At 39.5% G+C, this 18,402-nt stretch overlaps 1 protein-coding gene across 3 annotated transcripts in view; it reads right to left on the reverse strand.

Annotated features, from left to right (window-relative positions):
• aff4 (AF4/FMR2 family, member 4) overlaps window positions 1-18,319 on the reverse strand; it is a 57,626-nt gene extending 39,307 nt beyond the window's left edge. For 2 of the 3 annotated variants that reach the window (XM_083986402.1, XM_083986401.1), the window contains exon 1: window positions 3,922-4,168. In XM_083986402.1, the coding sequence (XP_083842528.1) occupies window positions 3,922-3,938 (17 nt within the window). In that variant the 5' untranslated portion in view covers window positions 3,939-4,168. Of the gene's footprint in view, window positions 1-3,921; window positions 4,169-18,014 lie in introns of those variants that run through there. The other variant, XM_083986403.1, reaches the window with a different exon arrangement.
• Window positions 18,320-18,402: the final 83 nt, after the last annotated feature.

Raw genomic sequence — 18,402 nt, forward strand, 5'->3', positions numbered from 1 at the left:
GTGCACAAACGAGGCGTCAGGTTTTTTCAATTCAAACACATTCATCATGATTCCTGAAAAAACTTTGAATCAAACCAAAGTAAATTTTGCATCTACTTGCTCATGTGCAATCAGTTAATTTGCCTTTTCTTTTTAAAAAGGTATAATATGTAGGAATTCCCCCCATCTAGCGGTGCGGTTGCATATCTGAACGTATTCTTGATGTTGCATTCACGCGAAATCGGGCAGACTCGGGCTGTGATTCCACCTCAGTGAAATACGGATTTATGAAAGACAGGTTTGATTTTTGATAATAAAAAGCCAAATAAGTTACACACTGGGGCTTTAAAAACAGGTGAAACATGGAAGCAGCAATTTAGAGTATCTGTAAACTGTCATTACAGGTGTCAGGCTGATGTTTGTGTGGATCATGAATGAAAAGGAAATGTGAATATTTGTTTTGCAAGTTGATTTACAGTGTGTGCCCTTAAATTTTCTGCTTTTTCTGACTTCTTTAGTAAGAAAAAAGTTAGTCTGCAGCCCTGTGCATCACCTGGTTTCTGCAGATCGACAAACAAACTGTGGCCGAGCATCCACAAACACAGTAAATGTTATTTCTGCACGACAATAATAGAAAGAAAGAGAGAGGGAGAGTTTGTCTACAGGAACTTTAACATAATAATAAACCTGTTTAGAAACCGATTGCACAACGACACACACACACACACGAGGAGGAGGAACTACAGATATTCTCTTATCTCTAATCTCAAATGTGCACACCTCACTCTCACACACACAGACACACAGACACACACACCAGGACGTTATTAGGCTCATGATGTCACAGCAGGAGCCAGGGATCAATGCAGCTCCTCACGTGATGTCATGGTGGAAGAGAACGTAAACAAAATGGAGACGCCCGGCCGGCGTGCAGCAGCGGCAGCGGCGGCAGCAGCGGCAGCAGCAACGTGAGTTATTTAGTTTGTAGTAAACTTGGGATTTTACTTCTAAATATAAAAGAATGTTTTGTCGATTGAGCGCCGTTTGGTCAAAAACTTACTTTTTGACATCCATGTTAAAGGGATAGTTCAACATTTAGTCAGATCCTCCTCTCACCATAATCCCTATAGTCATAGCAGTATAGGTTCAATCTTTACCTTTAATTATCGATGCATGTAGTTTTGAGATCGGCGGGGCAGAGACGTGAGCTCTGCACGACGCGTGTTTCCACGTTTCCCTCATCAAACTCATCAAATACACAATCCAACAACTCCACAACGCTCTGGTGGACAAGTTGTGACCTGCACATTCACCACGCTATCAGATAATATGATGCTGCGTTCGAGACGACTCCGAATTTCCCAGTTGAAAAAAAAACAGATTTCCAACTTCAAACTATTCGAGATGCACCACATCACCAAAAACATGGCGGACCAGGACAAACTTTGCATTTAAAGTGCTTTATGTCAAGCAGGTTGTGGAGTTGTTGGATTGTGTAACTCCACAACGCTCTGGTGGACAAGTTGTGACCTGCACATTCACCACGATAGGAAATAATCATGTAACATTACCAGAGAGAGTTGTTTTAGAGGGAAATGCAGCCGGAACTACATTCCAGACACGGCTGCTGCTGGGCGGAGGGATTTCAAAAGCGCAAGTATAGTTCCGAGTATTTGCTTCATGTGTCATTCGAACTAAGTCGGAACTCAGATCTTTCCGACCTCGGAGCTCCAACTTGGCGAAGTCGGAAAAAAAAAAGTCTCCCCCGACTTCGATCAACAACGATCTGCACTGGTACAGAACCACAACATCATAATCAACAGTAAAACATCAATCAAAATGCATTTAAATGCCAAAATACATTAAAATGTTCTGTTTTTGTGTCCTTTGTAATGTTTTTGTGCCTGACGTGACATGAAGCACTTTGAATGCAAAGTTTCCGCCATGTTTTTGGTAATGTGGTGCATCTCGAATAGTTTGAAGTTGGAAATCTGGGTTTTTTTTCAACTGGGAAATTCCGAGGTCCGAGTCGTCTCGAACGCAGCATCATACATGATGATGTCATAGCGTGGTGAATGTGCAGGTCACAACTTGTCCACCAGAGCGTTGTGGAGTTGTTGGATTGTGTATTTGATGAGTTTGATGCTTCACCTCCATCGTGTTCACTGAGCAGCTCACGTCTCTGCCCCGCTGATCTCAAAACAACAGAAAGCGCAAAAGACATTTGACAAATTATTAGAAAGTTAATTTTTATCATGTTGATGGGTCATTTTCTCCTTCTGCTTCTCATTTTTGTGCTAAGGTAACCATGACAGTTTTATCTCCATATTAAATCTGGTTGGGTCGTTGTTGACAAGCTTACAAAAGTTTTACTTCTGCAAGTTTCCAGGTTTTGTTCTGCAACGATTTTGAAAGTCAAAAACATTGCTTAAGTAAAAACTTTGAGGAGATTGTGGGAGATTTGGGGATAATGTTTGAGCAACATCTTTACTTTAAAGGTGATGAACCTACTGCTATGACTATAGGGATTATGGTGAGAGGAGCATCTGACTAAATGTTGGACTGTCCTGTCCCTTTAAGACGTTAAATCTGTTCTGTCTTTATAAATCACAGTTTTGTGGAAAGATGTTTTTTGTTGTGTTGAACGTCTCCAGGTGTTTAACTGTGGGTGACGCCACTGAATCTGTTCTTTTCTGACACTTCATGAGCCTCCAGAGATAAAAAAAACATAAACACAGAAGTCAAAACAAGACGTTTATGGACCTCGCGGCGCTCCGTAGTTATCTCCCCCAGCGCTCCTGCAGTCTGAGCCCAACATAACGTAACATAACATGACAGAGCAGCTACTACGTACGAATACAGCATGTTGTCTGGGATGTACCCAACAGATAAGTCTTTAGTTTCAAATTCACTCTTTGGTTCTTTAAAGTTAAACACCGGGGGGGGTTTCCTCTTCCTCCTCCAGTCCTGACCCAGTTTTAGTGACGACAAAAACGACCGACCAAACTCTGTAGTAACGACAAGACACAACTGAAAAACCACAACTGCCACTGTATACCTGCTGAGGCCTTCAACACCACTAAACTGCACTGTAGCGTAGTGTTTATGTATGTGCTCATCTTCCTTTAATCCTGAAAGCAGGAATGTGTGGGGGGGAAACACCCAGAACAAACATTAATATCTATTATTTTACCCATTAAAAAAGAAAAAAAAACTAAAAGCTTGAGTTTAAATATTTGTCTAAAGCGCCTCCTGCTCCATCCAAGGCCGCAAAAACACAGCAGCGGGCTAATCAGTCTCAGAGAGAGAGATAGATAGATAGATAAAAGGCAAATAAGGCAAATAGAACAAAAAAAAAAAAAACAGGGAAAACAGGCCTGAGTCTCTAAGCAAATGACTTCTCACACGGCGGCGGCGTTTTATTTTTATCATCATCATCATCAAAGTGCAACGTCTCGTCTCTATGGCGGCTGCTGCTGCGTTGTTTTATTGTGATCATTCAACAGTGTGTCAGGTCTGAAAAGGTCAAAGTCTGATGGTTCGCTCCGGCCGGCACCTCAATTAATCAGCTCATCTGCCTGTTTCTCTCTCAGCCACAACACAACACAACATACTGTAACACAACCTAACGTAATGTAACAACAACCAACCAGAGGCCACATCTTCTTCTTCAACACACTTTAACACACACACACACAAAAAAGGGAAGAACTGATGGCTATCTATCTATCTCTTCTGCACCATGACTACAACAACAGGACTACAGGGTTTCAGTGACACAGCCATTATGTACGGTAAAAGCCAACAGAAGAAACACAAGTTAATGAGGACGTTTGTGTGTATAAATGTTCATATTCATGTATATTATTAATGTATATTTGACACTCATACAGAAGAGAAACGAGTGAAGTGAAGCAGCCCACTAAGCTGTGCAGTTCTTACCCTGACTGAGAGGCCATGGCCCCGACCACTGAAACATTGGAAGAAGGAGGAGGAGGAGCTCACAGTCTCTCTCTCTCTCAGGGATTCACAAGTTTTCTCCTCATGACTTGTTGTCAGCCTCCTCAGATTTCTACCAAACAAACCTCAGAGGGTTCGTTTGTTTTTTGGTTTTCTTTTTGTTTCTGTTTCTCTATCTCTTTCTCTGTCTAAAACATTTTCTTTTTAAAAAGAAAACTCAAACCCAACAACCAAGAGTTTCTTTACTCCACTCGATGGAACAGTGCATTTCCTTGGAGTGGAGACAAATCTGACTTAGTGAGGGGAGGTGACTGCTCCTTCATGGGAGAAACCACGTCACCGACCGGCGGGGGGGTGGAGGGGGTCACATGTTAGGTAAAGTTGAGCATTTCTTTCTATAAAATCATTTGTTTCCGTGTTATTGTTCATTATTTGTTACTTTTTATACCATTAAAACTATCCATACACCTTGTTATGCAATATTTATTCTACCTGATGCAATATTATTAAACGTATTTTAATATTTTACCCCCTATTCTTTTTGAAGTTAAGTATCTAATGTGTATATATATATTTTTTGCCTTTACTGAGATCAGCCCCAACTGTAAGCACTTTTATTTGACTTTTTTTATTCTTCTTTGCTCCCGTTTTTAACTATGTTTTTATGCTTTTTAAAAAAAAAAAAGTTTTGTCTTTATGTAAAGCACATTGAGTTGCCTTGGTATGAAATGCGCTATATAAATACAGATGCCTTGCCTTGACATTAAATCTAAGAGGATATACAGTTAGAAAACAGAGGGATAAAGACAGAGTATAAGTTTAAAAAACCTTTAGTTTCAGGTTCAACTCAAAGTTTAGCTGATAAAATAAGATGTGTTTCTCTTTTCTTTGTTTGTTTTGTTTTTTTAAAGGATGTTTAACTCTATATAAAACAGTTTTACACTGTTATTAATTCACTAACTAGTCTTACAGGCCACTCAGACAGAGAGAGAGGATCTTTAGACAGAGAGAAGAGGAAGCAACCACCCTCTCCACCCCCCTCTCTCGCCGACAGAATGGAACAGTCCGCCTCCTCCCATATAAGGACATGTTATTTTACACCACAGGGCCTCTCCTCCTGTGTGATGTCACTGCCCTCGGCGCGGCCAGAGCCAATCAGAGCGCGTGTTTCCGTCAACAACCTCCCTCCCCCCCACTATGCCCCGAGCAGCAGCAGCAGCAGCAGAACTCGCTTCTTAAAGAGACAGCGACGTCGTTGTCGTTTCCGGCTCAGGTTGTAACAAACCGGGAACGTTTTCATCATCAGCTGCACATGATGATGACACATGTTCACAAATGTGTTATTTTTTTTTTAAATCATCTGCTACAGAAAACAGCCTCCGAAAAACATCTGTAACTGAAACTTTCCAACTTACTGAACAATAAATAGGCTATTAGTCGCTTTTTTTTAAACCTACACTGCTCAAAAAAATAAAGGGAACACTTAAACAACACATCTTAGATCTCAATCAATGAAACTTTATCCCTCTGTTTTCTAACTGTATATCCTCTTAGATTTAATGTAAAGGCAAGGCAAGGCATCTTTATTTATATAGCGCATTTCATACTAAAGGCAACTCAATGTGCTTTACATAAAGACAAAACATAAAAAAAAGAAAAGAAAGAAAAACAGCATAAAAACAGAAACAGAGTTAAAAACGGGAGCAAAGAAGAATAAAAAAAGTCAAATAAAAGTGCTTACAGTTGGGGCTGATCTCAGTAAAGGCAAAAAAATATATATACACATTAGATACTTAACCTCAAAAAGAATGGGGGTTAAAATATTAAAATACGTTTAATAATACTGCATCAGGTAGAATAAAAATATTGCAGTTTAAAATCGTTATTCAATATATAGTAGAGTGTGTTGAGAATAAAATAACATAAAAATGATCAATGTAAATCAAAACGATCATCCCAGGTTGATTTCACATGGGTGTGATATACTTGGAGTTACAATGTGTTGTTTAAGTGTTCCCTTTATTTTTTTGAGCAGTGTATAATTAACTATAATTTAACCTATGAAACTTAGCTCACTTTTATCAATAGGACAATTTAAACCAAAACTACATCTTATTTTACCTCTAACTGCTCCTGCTTTGCTTTTAACTACACTTATGTTTCAATTTATCCTTGTCACCTTTAACTTTAACGGTATTCTGTTATGCTTATGTATGTTTCAAATGTCTTGTCTTCTGCCCTTATATGTTTTGTGTTTCATCTCGGCTATATTGTAAATGAGGTTACTCCTCAATATATCTCTGAGAAATGAAATGAAACTGAACTGCATGATTGATTGATAGATATTTGCAGATCCCAGTGCTTCCACTGCAGATAACTCTGTAACATTAGAGTCTATAGGATCGTTTAAAGCAAAAAGCTCTCGTCATTTTTACTCCTCTGTATCTAAAATGTAGAAGAATATCCTTTATTGTCATTGTCATATGTCTTTTAATTTGCATAAACTGTCTAATTGACCTATATAACTGACCTATAATGTCTAATTTGACCTATATAACTGACCTATAATCACGTTTCATGTTTCTACAAACGGTGAAGTAAACTCTCGTCTCCGTATCTGGAGCGTTTACATTTGTTCTGCAACGCTGCACGGAAAGACGGAGTGAAAAACTCTTTTAATATTATGTGAAATCTGAAATAATCTGAGATATTTTCACAATCTCTTTCAAGATAGGAGCTAAAATACTTAAATACTTGCATAAAAAAAGACAGTAGCAGCCTACAACTCCTCTCTCCTCCCCTCACCTACACACACCTGAAGGCAACAGCTTGTACATACATAATTAAATAAAGGGATTAATACTTATTTCAAACAATATACTGATGCTTTTTAATCTTCAAGACTGCTGTGTAATCACGGTGTCATTTACAGGAAGAACGACACGTTAACACGTAAAACCACTCGACTCGTCAGTTTCCAGTCGCCTCATTGTGACATCTTAAGAGTTTCTATGACTCAGACTGATGACGCTGCAACGGCTCCCAGGAATTTTTATTATTTCATATTTAATCTGGTACATTTCTTTTCTAAACTCTCTTTCTGTCTCTGTTTACTTCAGTCGATGACGGGTTATTTTCAGCGCATCCATTGTATAACCCATTTAACTTTTATAAATAGAAGCAGGGAACTACTCACGGTTGATTTAATCAATAACCAGTCTAATAACTTTAGCACATGAAAAGGCTTCGTGTGATACGACTGGATACAACAGCAGAATGTTTCTTTATTTTCTTGTGGTAGATGTTGAATAATATATTTTAATTTACTTCACGTGCGTACCTTTTAGAGGCTGGTTATCCTTCCTATATGCCACTGAGCTTTTGTGTTGTTTAGCGTTTTAACATTTTTGACTGGTACCGTGCTGCTGAATGTATGAAGATGCATTCAGATCACAAACAGGGCTGCAACTAACTATTAATCTGTCAAATATGTAAAACGATTAAGTTGTTTGGTCAATAAAATGTTGAAAAACATCAATCAGTGTTTCCCAAACCACCAGACGAGTCGACGTCCTCAAATGTCTTGTTTTCTCCACAAACCAAAGAGAGACTCCGTTCATTGTCATAAAAGGAACAAAGAAACCAGAAATATTCACATTGAAGAAGCTGGAAACAGAGAATTTGGGGCTTTTTTTTCTTTAAAAAAACGATTTGATTATCAAAATAGTTGACGATTAATTGAATTGTTGCAGCTCTAAACAGCAGCAGGTTTGAGACGCACTGATCAGAGGATTTTCCTTTCCTTTCCTTCCTTTTACTTTAATACATTTACACGACGACGACAAACCTAAAAGTGACTTCCTGGTTTATAAAAAGATAATAATGTATATATATTTTGTTTTTAGTTTTACAACAACACGATCTGAGGCTCAGAGGTAGAGAGATGAGCAGCCGGTGACCACCCCGCTGCTTTTGAAGCAAACCTGCTGACTGCAGGAATTCCAGAGGGAGTGTCCATTCAAATGCTGTAAACCTGCCTAGTGCATGCAGCTGTTTGGTGTGTGTGTGTGTGTGTGTGTGTGGGGAAGGGGGGAGGCAGTGCAACCAGTAGTACAAGGACTTTATCAGAAACTGCCAATAAATCAATGATCTACTGCAAAAAAACATATCAATTACAGCAGGAAGGAAACAGCGTGTGTTTTATTTCTAAACCAGGATTAACCCAGATCTTTCTTTTCTTTTTAAAGTCTCTTTCGGTTTTAAAAAGCCGCCTTTTCATTTAATGTATTTATTTTTTTCCTACACTAGGGTTTCAGATTATCTCCAATTAACATATCAAAACAAGACACCCCGAGTCTTGATTGACACGTTCTCTAAACAACAGCTTCCGTCCTTTTCTTTCCTTTTCTTTTCTTTCCCATTCAGTCGCTCATTGATGCAGGTTTGAAGCATCTGAACTGAGTCACGGTCTGGAATGCCTCCACTCAGCAGGCGGCGGGCATTATCCCAACCACAGGGAGCCGGTGGCGGCGTCGACCAATCACAGCCCGGCTGCCCGGCTGTGGAGGCATTTATAAGCTAATTAATTAATTAATGAATTAATTTATCGTGTTTATTTAGAAGCGTTTCTTGTGTATACGACACCAAACAGGTACAAACAATAAACATATGGTTCAGATATAAAACAGGATAATCCTCTATGACAGCAACAAGATCTTTAAAGGGATAGTTCAACATTTAATCCCTACAGTCATAGCAGTAGGTTCGTTACCTTTAATTGTCGGTGCAAGATGTTTTTAGAACGGCGGAGCAGAGCCGTGAGCTGCTCAGAGCTACGCTACGGAGGCTCATTATGGGATTTCTTAATGGTTTCCCTCATCAAACTCATCAAATACACAATCCAACAACTCCACAACGCTCTGGTGGACAAGTTGTGAGCTGCACATTCACCACGCTATGAGATAATAACACAACGTTACCACACAGAGTTGTTTTAGAGGGAAATTCATGCAAAACCGCTGATGCACGTTGCCTTCAGGGACAGTTTTTCATCAACAGTCTCTGCATTTCCCTCTTAAACAACTCTGTGTGGTAACGTTGTGTTATTATCTCATAGCGTGGTGAATGTGCAGCTCACAACTTGTCCACCAGAGCGTTGTGGAGTTGTTGGATTGTGTATTTGATGAGTTTGATGAGGGAAACCATTAAGAAATCCCATAATGAGCCTCCGTAGCGTAGCTCTGAGCAGCTCACGGCTCTGCTCCGCCGTTCTAAAAATAGCTTGCACCGACAAATAAAGGTAACGAACCTACTGCTATGACTATAGGGATTATGGCAATGGGACAATTTGCCATAATGTTGAACTATCCCTTTAAAAGAAAACTCTCAGTCTCGTCATCACTGACTAATATTGTGCTGTATTTTTATTGCTTATGTTTGAAGAAGTACTCTTTGTGTAGATTGAGTGTTACATGTGTGTGCTACATATTATTTTTTTTACACAGATGCAAATTAGCTCTTGTACGATGCAATAAATGGCAACATTTATGCTCAATATTGCACATTGTTCCTCTATAATAAATAAAATAACCTTCAATTATATGAAACCAGCGTCATTAGAGCCGTTTGAAGTCGTTTCAATCTATACATTACACATGTAATATAATATACAGCACTTAACACGAGCCAACAATAGTACCATTTACGGTCAGAGATTAAATTCTCCGTCAAACGCTTGTGCACCACGTCACGATCCTGCTCCTCTTCAACCGATAAAACTACAACTTTATGATTTTTTTTTTTTTTTTTTAACCATTGGACAGCCCCTCCCTTTGGCCCTGAGTCTATATTGACACAACAACATGACTGTGTATGATGCAACTACAGTGTAAACTTGGGCATGCTCCAGCAAGTTCAGTACACTCAGATAACAACTGGCTTTTTATTATCTAAAAAGGAGGGTTGAACGTTCCCTTCTTCGAATAAAATAGACGTGTTACGATGATTAAACTGTCAGAGTGACCTCAAACAAACGCTACCAGCAGAAATATCAAACTAAATACACTGAAATCTTACTAAAAACAACCTTTCTGATGATTTATAAACTGATATATGTTCTGTTCAGACTGCAGGATTATTGTGCATCACGTATTTCTAGTTCCTGATGGGAGGGAAATTATTTAAAGTTCATGAGTTAAATGTTAAAGGGATAGTTCACCCAAAATTCAAATTTCACTCATTATCTCCTCCCCCTCATGTGGACTAAGGGCTGGGAGAAGTTTCAGAGTCCTCCGTGGCTTCTCTAAGTTACAGGGGGTCTCGGCGTAGCAGTGCATGTCCATATGACGGTTGCAAATGGATACCAACTGTCTTCGTAACAAAAAGACACACCAAAAAACATCCAAATACCTCCATGCTGCTCGTATGTAATGTCCCTCTTGTATTGAAGCCCTGAAATGCGAAACTGTCCCCAAAAAGTTAAATAAGTCTATATTTTAAGCTTGTTTTATAGCGGAAACTCCTCGAAGCTCCTCTTCCCAGTTCGTCCAAATTTGACGAAAACAAGCTTGAAAAATAGACTTATTAAATTCTTTTCAGAACAATTTCGCATTTCGGGGCTTCAATACAAGACGGACATTACATACGAGCAGCATGGAGGTATTTGGGTGTTTTTTGGTGTGTCTTTTTGTTACGAAGACAGTTGGTATCCATTTGCAACCGTCATATGGACATGCACTGCTACGCCGAGACCCCCTGTAACTCAGAGAAGCCACGGAGGACTCTGAAACTTCTCCCAGCCCTTAGTCCACATGAGGGGGAGGAGATAATGAGTGCAATTTGAATTTTGGGTGAACTATCCCTTTAACCGTTCCTGATCATCGTTTCACCTCGTGGAAACGTACGATTACTACCACCGGTAACATGACCTACAACCTACAACACCCGTTAACTCTGCAGCCAGGCATCACGCCAAGTCATCACCACATCATAGCTTCATAATATCATATATAACAACAACCAACAACACCAAACCTCACCCCAACTTTATTTAGGAGTTATTGGGGGGGGGGCTTTCTTTTTTAGCAACGTGACACAGTTTAGTTTTTCTTTTTCATATCGAGCTCATCGCTGTGAGAACAGAGTGGACTAAATCTGACACTGTTAGTATCTCAGTATGTGCCCGGCTGCCTGCAAATAGAAACACACTGAACTATAGCTTACTACGCTGAACCTTAAAATAACCCTCTCTCTCTCTCTCTCTCTGCTGCTGCTGCATCCCCCCCCTCCTCACCCTCACCCCCCCACAGACACTTTGATACACGAATGCAAAGTGAAAAACGCCGGCCGGCTGATTGATGAGAAACTTGATTGATTGAAATGTGCAGATCCCAAAAGCTCTTGTCATTTTTTTTTACTCCTCTACATCTTTACTGTTGTTGCTGATTCATCCGTTACCGTCTATAAAAGCTGCTCCAATGGATTTCATTCACTGCCGTTTTACCAGAAGTACCAGCGATGACTGATACAGTTACAGTTTCCAGACCCAATTATTATAAATATATATAAATATAGCTCTGGAAAAAAATGAAGAGACCACTTCAAAAATGATCAGTTCCTCTGGTTTTACTATTCATAGCTATGTGTTTGAGTAAAATGAACACTTTTGTTTCACTCTATAACAAAATTTCTCCCAAATTGGAAATAAAAATATTGTCATTTAGAGCATTTAATTGCAGAAAATGAAAATTCTGATGTTTTCAGACCTTGTATAATGCAAAGAAAACAAGTTCATATTCATTTTAAAACAACACAACACTACTTTTTAAACTTAGGAAGAGTTTAGAAATCAAAATTGGTGGAATAACCCCAATTTTTAATCACAGCAGTGTTTTTTTTAATTTTATTTATAATCTTTCTTCCTCATTAAATCTGATTTGGTTCAGCTGATTAGCTAAGTAGAGTGGTGTGTGCTTGTGTTTGAGTTCAAGAGAAGCTGGTTTATTAAGAACATTTTGGAGTATTTTTTCCAGAGCTGTATATATTCTATGCCGTATCTGTGAGATGAAACGGCGTTAATGAGCTTCACCTCCACGGGACGACACGGCCACATGAGAGCTTAACTTCACATCCTGGAGAACAAGAAGCTGGAGAACAGATGCATGAGGTCAAGGCGACGCTACGCCAACGTCAACGGCGTGTTTTTCTGCTGCGTGAGCGACGGTACGGAGGGATAAGAAGAAAAAAAAAAGAAAAAAGAAAAGAAAAAGAGCTGCTGATGTCTGATTAGATCCAAGCTAATTAAACTGGCAGAGCCTTCAAACAAGTTTCTCTCAGCGAAGCTTGTCTTTGTGAGAAGGAAATAAGATTTGATTATGAACTCACTCACCACAGGCCTCCGCCGAGGACACAATCAGCTCCTGGCTTATGGTGAGAAAGGTAGAAGCATGTGCAAGATAAACAAAAAACATGATCGAGATGCTTCATGTCTGACTTTCCTTATTGAATTCACTCCAGTTTAACTAAGACAACACTGGAAATGCACAAAACCTAAATATCGCAATAAAAAAAAACAAGTAATGGAAACAAAACCTCTCTAATATCGCAAAAACATTTTTACGCTCATGAGGCGACGTGTCGATATCAAAGTTTATCACAAAAGTATCACATTTACACGTTGCTCAACAAATCAAACAAATCACTAAATGCAAAATGTTTTGAACGTCCATCTTCCTTAAAACAGAGTCTCACGGGTCGTGATGTTATGAGAAGTTTGGGATGTTGCTGTTAAAAGTATTGCTGTCCTAAATGATTATTTATCTCCCGATTAATCTACCGACTTTTTTTTCGATTACTCGATTAGTCAAACTATTAATTTTTCGACTACTCTAGCAATTATTTTTTAGTGGACGATTATTCATTTACAAACACGCTTTGGTACGCCATCTCTGTTTAGCAAAGGCTGCAGATGCACTTAGACGTGTGAGGTTCAGTCTGATAACTGTCTGTCATGTCCAAACCAAACAATAGTTTCTTCTGTTACGGTCGCCAGATCTTTAGTCTTAATGAGAATTACGGCTCATTCACAAAAAAATGGATGGAAAAAACCTGCAAATGCAATTGTGCTATTTTGAAATTTAAGAAATTTCACTTCCGTTTTGTGGAAACCTGTGATGGAAATCCAGCTACTGTTGAGACGAGAGAGGAGCGATGTTACGCCTCCCGTTAACATCGTTTTTCACAGAGCATTTTTATATAAAATGCTCCAATATGTCAAATTACTTGATAAACGGCTATTTTTTTCCAACTAGTTGATGGACTGGAAAAAAAATATATATATAAAACAACATACACTTTAACCGGTGTATTATTATTTTGTGACGGGACTTCTTGAGCTAAGTAACGGCGCATTTTATTGTCAGTAACGGTAACGGGGGCGTTACAACGGGGGAAACAGTAACTTTTTTGATTACTCGTTACTGAAAAAAGTAGCACCGTTATTTTATAAAGCCATTGTTCCCATTACTGAATGACAGATTCCAGATTCTTTGAGTCGCCCCTTCCATGTTTCACCAGTGTTAAAAAAAGGGGGTAAATTTTACTGGTTGCACATGTGCAAACCGATTTAAAATTGACTTGCACTGTGTCAAATTTTAGGGGCAAAACGCCTCAGTTTAGGGGCAAACTGGAGCCCTGAATGCACAATAATGAAATGTGTCAAAGCCAAAGGAAAAAACCAACCAAGCTCGGTCCACACTCCTCAGACCGGACAGGACAAACAACAAGTCTCACCACCACCACCACCTCTGAGGCCGGAGAACGACATGTGCATGATGTCCCTGACTCTGCTGCTGCTGCTGTTGGCTGCAGAGGAAACTGTTACACTAAAAGCCACAGAGAGAAAAAAAAAACCTAAACAGGAAATGAAGAGGATTTCACAGAGAACTGCGTCACATGGGGCAAAGCCAGAGAGTAGAAAAAAAAAACCTTTTATCTGCCATAACAAACTGACCAACATGTGAATTTCACATAAAACAACCTGTTATATCCAGGTGGCTGCAAAGAAACTCTTTCATTACCAACACCCACAACAACAACAAGGATTCCTGCACCCTCACATATAAAAAACATTGTTTTAACAACTGAAATATATAAATGTCAAGTTATTAAATGATAATCTAATTGTAATTTTGATTTTGTTCATCTCATGTTGTTCAGACATTGAGCACAGCACGATTACTAACTGAACTAACCTCATGAACATTAGCTTTTCCTTTCCTAATTCAGCTAATGTAAGTGACATTTCCCCATCATGACACACCCTGTAAACCAGTTTAACTTTTATTCTGCTCGCTCTACTTCTATGCAGTATACTTAAATGTCATCAGCTATCATCAAACACACACTAAAGCTCAGTAAAGCTGATTCAGTGTGCAGGTTTTACAATGAATCATGCACGTTACGTATCAGTAAGTGTCATAAGAAATCGGTAAAGTCCTGAGTTTGATGAAATTATCTCTTTTATAGGCTGTGCACATGTAAATAAGACACTAATGGACGACACACTAGTGGTGGTGGCGATATGACGATATTAAATCATGAAGGATTAGAAAGTGCTGACGATCTATGGAGCATTTTCTTTTCTATCCATTGCTGTTCTACACTCCTGAATGGACACGTCAGCTGTTTTCCCTCTGCCAAATTCACTAGTCCGCTTCATAAGTTAATCAAAACCGTCTGGTACTGTGTGTACTCAAGAGTCTTAAGCATGTCAATGTTCTTTAACGTTCATTGTACCCGGCACAAACTGATTTAAAGCTGAACTCTCCAGGTCTGGTCTCTCTCCTCCTCCTCTGTGTCTCTAACCCTCCTCTCCTCCATGTGCATCATCTGTTTCCAACAACAAAGAAGCCGTATAGAGCGGTGGATAAGGTTATTTATCATCTACCATGTTACCATGTGTATATCTGTGTAGTCTTATCTGGCATCAACAAGAGATTACGGGAAGGCAGAGAGCCTCCATTCTCCCTGGGACTAGTTACAACTCATGTTAAGGGACAAATGGAGCAGAGTTAAGGTGGAAATCCTACATAGTTCCTCTTTAAGCGAAACAGTCTGATACCGAGAGATACTACTTGTCCTAAGTCACGTATTTTCTTTCAGTGAAACAGTCGGGTTGCACCGTCCAGCAACTTGCAAAACAGTCAAAAACACACTAGTTAAAGCCCCAGTATGTAACTTATTTGGCTTTTTATTAGCAAAAATTCAAACCTGTCTTTCATAAATCCGTATTTGACTGAAGGTGAATCACAGCTGCTACAAATGAAAGCTTTCTGGTTCCTTAGAATGAGTTGTTACAAGTCGTTACAAATACATAAGTGGGCGACGCACCGAACCGAGGCGGCCATGTTGCATCGTGACCGTAGGTAACCACGGAAACGGCCTGTTAAAACTGTCACCACTGTGTAGTGTGAGGAAGGACGGAGGCACTGGTGTTGCATTCAGGTGCAGTCAGGCAGACGGCCGTCGACTCGGCAAACCAACCGGATGTCATTTTACTCCACCAGAGAAAGACGGTAAAACAATACCACATCACCATGACAACATGTTGCATATTGACGCTTGTTTATCCTGTTACATGCAGCGTCTGTTGTCTGTCTGACATCTGCCCAATTTCACGTGAATGCAACATCAAGAATACGTTCAGATATGCAACCGCACCGCTAGATGGGGGGAATTACTAACATACTATACCTTTAAAACTCAACATTAAAGCAGAAGTAAGCGATATTTTTGTGTTAATATAAGTCTTATAGTTAGTTAATAGTTGTATCTTCCGACAGCAATCACTTCTATAGAGTGTTTGGTCTGAAACACGGGTCTGTCAGTCACTCTGCTCTGCTCTGAGCCGAGGAGAAAACTTTTCTCGTATCCTACAAGTTTTATCCAATGAGGAGAGAGAACGGCATAAAGGGGCGGTCCTCTCTGTGTGTGCAGCCAAGGGATGCGCCTGAATGTGGTGACGTAGGGACGAGGACCAATAGATCCATGACGAGGGCGGGGGCTGCTAACTCCATCGGCTGACAAGACGTTATGGTGCGTTCAAGGCAACTCGTAACTCGTGTTTTTCCGACCTGTGAAGTGGTACCAGTTCGATCTGGTACGAGTTCACGGGTCAGAAGTTACGAGTGGCCGTTATAGTGACTTTCACAGGTAAAACAGGTCGGAGAAACACGAGTGGGTTGCCTGGAACGCTACAAAGTCGTAAGTCGTGACTTGAAGCTGTAATTTACGGTTTCAAAAGCCTGCCTGGAACGCAGCATTAGCCAAAACGACCGGATCGCTTACTTCTGCTTTAAAAAAAAGTAATAAAATTGTGACTTTACTGTGAAAAGATCGTGATACTACTTTTACTACTACGACTACACACTATCAACAAACTGCACCGTCAACTCAAACACCTCGATCCTCCATCCCAGTTGTGCCAGTTCACAGCTACCTGCCATAAAAGAGTTCACGACCTCGGCCGCCTCCTCCTCCTTTTACCAGGATGTGTCAACCAAGATAAACAAGTTGATTGCCCTGCCCTCCTCCTCCTCCTCCTCTTCTCCATGTGCCAATAAGTGTGCCCTGCTGCTGTTGTGATAACTGTCGAAGAGTTACTCTGGACTTATTATTAAGTATTTTCTGGCCCTTCCCCCAACCGTGGCACGTAAAATGGCTTCCTAGAAAAGCAGCAGCAGCAGCAGCACATCAGCTGTCCTCCTCCTTTTGCAAGACCTAAGCTCTACACACACTCACACACACACACTCACAAACCTATTGTGCACAGGCTTCCTACGTAACAATCATTTAAAAAGTAAATAATGAAGACTTTAACTTTGGACAACTAGGACTGAGTTTAATCTGTGTGTGGTTTATATATTAAAAAAAAGAAAAAGTGCAGGAAACAAAGTAAAAACTTTCTGCTGTGGACAACCTCACTCCTCACTATTGTTGTTGCTGTGAGCTTTGCATTTGTTGAACTTTGTAGAAAAATAATTGCAAAATAAAAAAATAAAAAAAGTTAAACAAATGCTAAGTAGTTTATGCCAGTTTTAGGAATTTAACCCCCTCCCCCCTCCTCCCCTCCCCAAGCTGAATTTGCATAAATACACAGAAGTTAATGTTTATCACCATTCGCACTTTAAATAAACTAATTAATAAATACTTAATCGTCCTATAATATAATATAATATAACATAATATAACTTTAAGTTAAGTTAACCACGGACTAAACACACAGAGAAAGAAAAAAACACAAACATCAGACGTCATCATGACCTGTTAGCTACATTACAGGAACAAAAACAACATCAACACTATCGCTGCGATGTTTTATGCTTCTTTTTTTTCTTTTTTTACATTTCTACTCAATCAATCTATCAATCCATTAATCGATTATCAAGTTTGCTGTTGTCATGTGAACTGCTAAAGTAGCTACAAAAGGTGCTAGACAACATGTATTAGCAAACAAGGCTAACCAACTACCTGCATCTTGAGAAAAATAATAATTATAAAAGGAGTTACACACCTGCAATTGTACATCACGTTACATTAAGTTACATTGTACAATTGTTCATCCTGCCACTAACTGAATTACTGTAAATATGTTGGTTTTTTATGTCTCCTTTATTATTTTATACACATTTTGTTGCTGTATCTTTAGTATTATTGCTTTAGCCTAAGTTATTTCATTCTCCAAATATGTTTTATTATATTATATTATATTAAAGTTGCTGTGACACAATAATTTCCTGTAAAGGATAAATAAAGTTCTACTCTATTCTATTTTATCTTCGCTTTAGCATAACGTTAGCTCGTTAGCTGCTAGCCTAGCCTAGCCTAGCCTCAGAACGCTGCAGGAGATAAGCGTTCTGAGGCTAGGCTAGGCTAGGCTAGCAGCTAACTAGCTCCGAAACCACTGAAAATTTCTGCGTGGATTTAAATCAACAGTCGCTCCAAATGCGAGATAAGCACTTAAATACAACTAAAACACTCAAACAGATAAATAAATGACATTCGGCATCAATCCTTACCTCTTGTCTTCTTTTTTTAGGCCCAAACCATTCTAGCTATTGGAAAAGAAAAGCTCTCTTTTCTCTTTGTCTTTTCCACTTCCAGTTAACACGCAAAATGGACTCAGCTAAGGAGAAAAAGACGCTGTTTTTAACAGCTAAAAAAATACTAAAATAACCGGGTGGATGGTCTCCATGTTTTCTCTAAAAACGCGTCTGTACATCGAACGGGAAACGAAACGAAATCATTTTGTCCCTCGTTCATTTTTTGTTTTGTTATTCCTTGGCCAGAAGTCGTGGTGGCTGCTGATAGGTAAAAGGCTGCTGGGCTGCTAGCGGAGTTCAGTAGCCACAGCCAGCAGGTAGCTCGCACAGCGCTGGATGCATGGATGGCAGCGCTGCCTTCACG

The sequence above is a fragment of the Trachurus trachurus genome (genome assembly GCF_905171665.1).
Source record: "Trachurus trachurus genome assembly, chromosome: 14".
Classification (NCBI taxonomy): domain Eukaryota; kingdom Metazoa; phylum Chordata; class Actinopteri; order Carangiformes; family Carangidae; genus Trachurus; species Trachurus trachurus.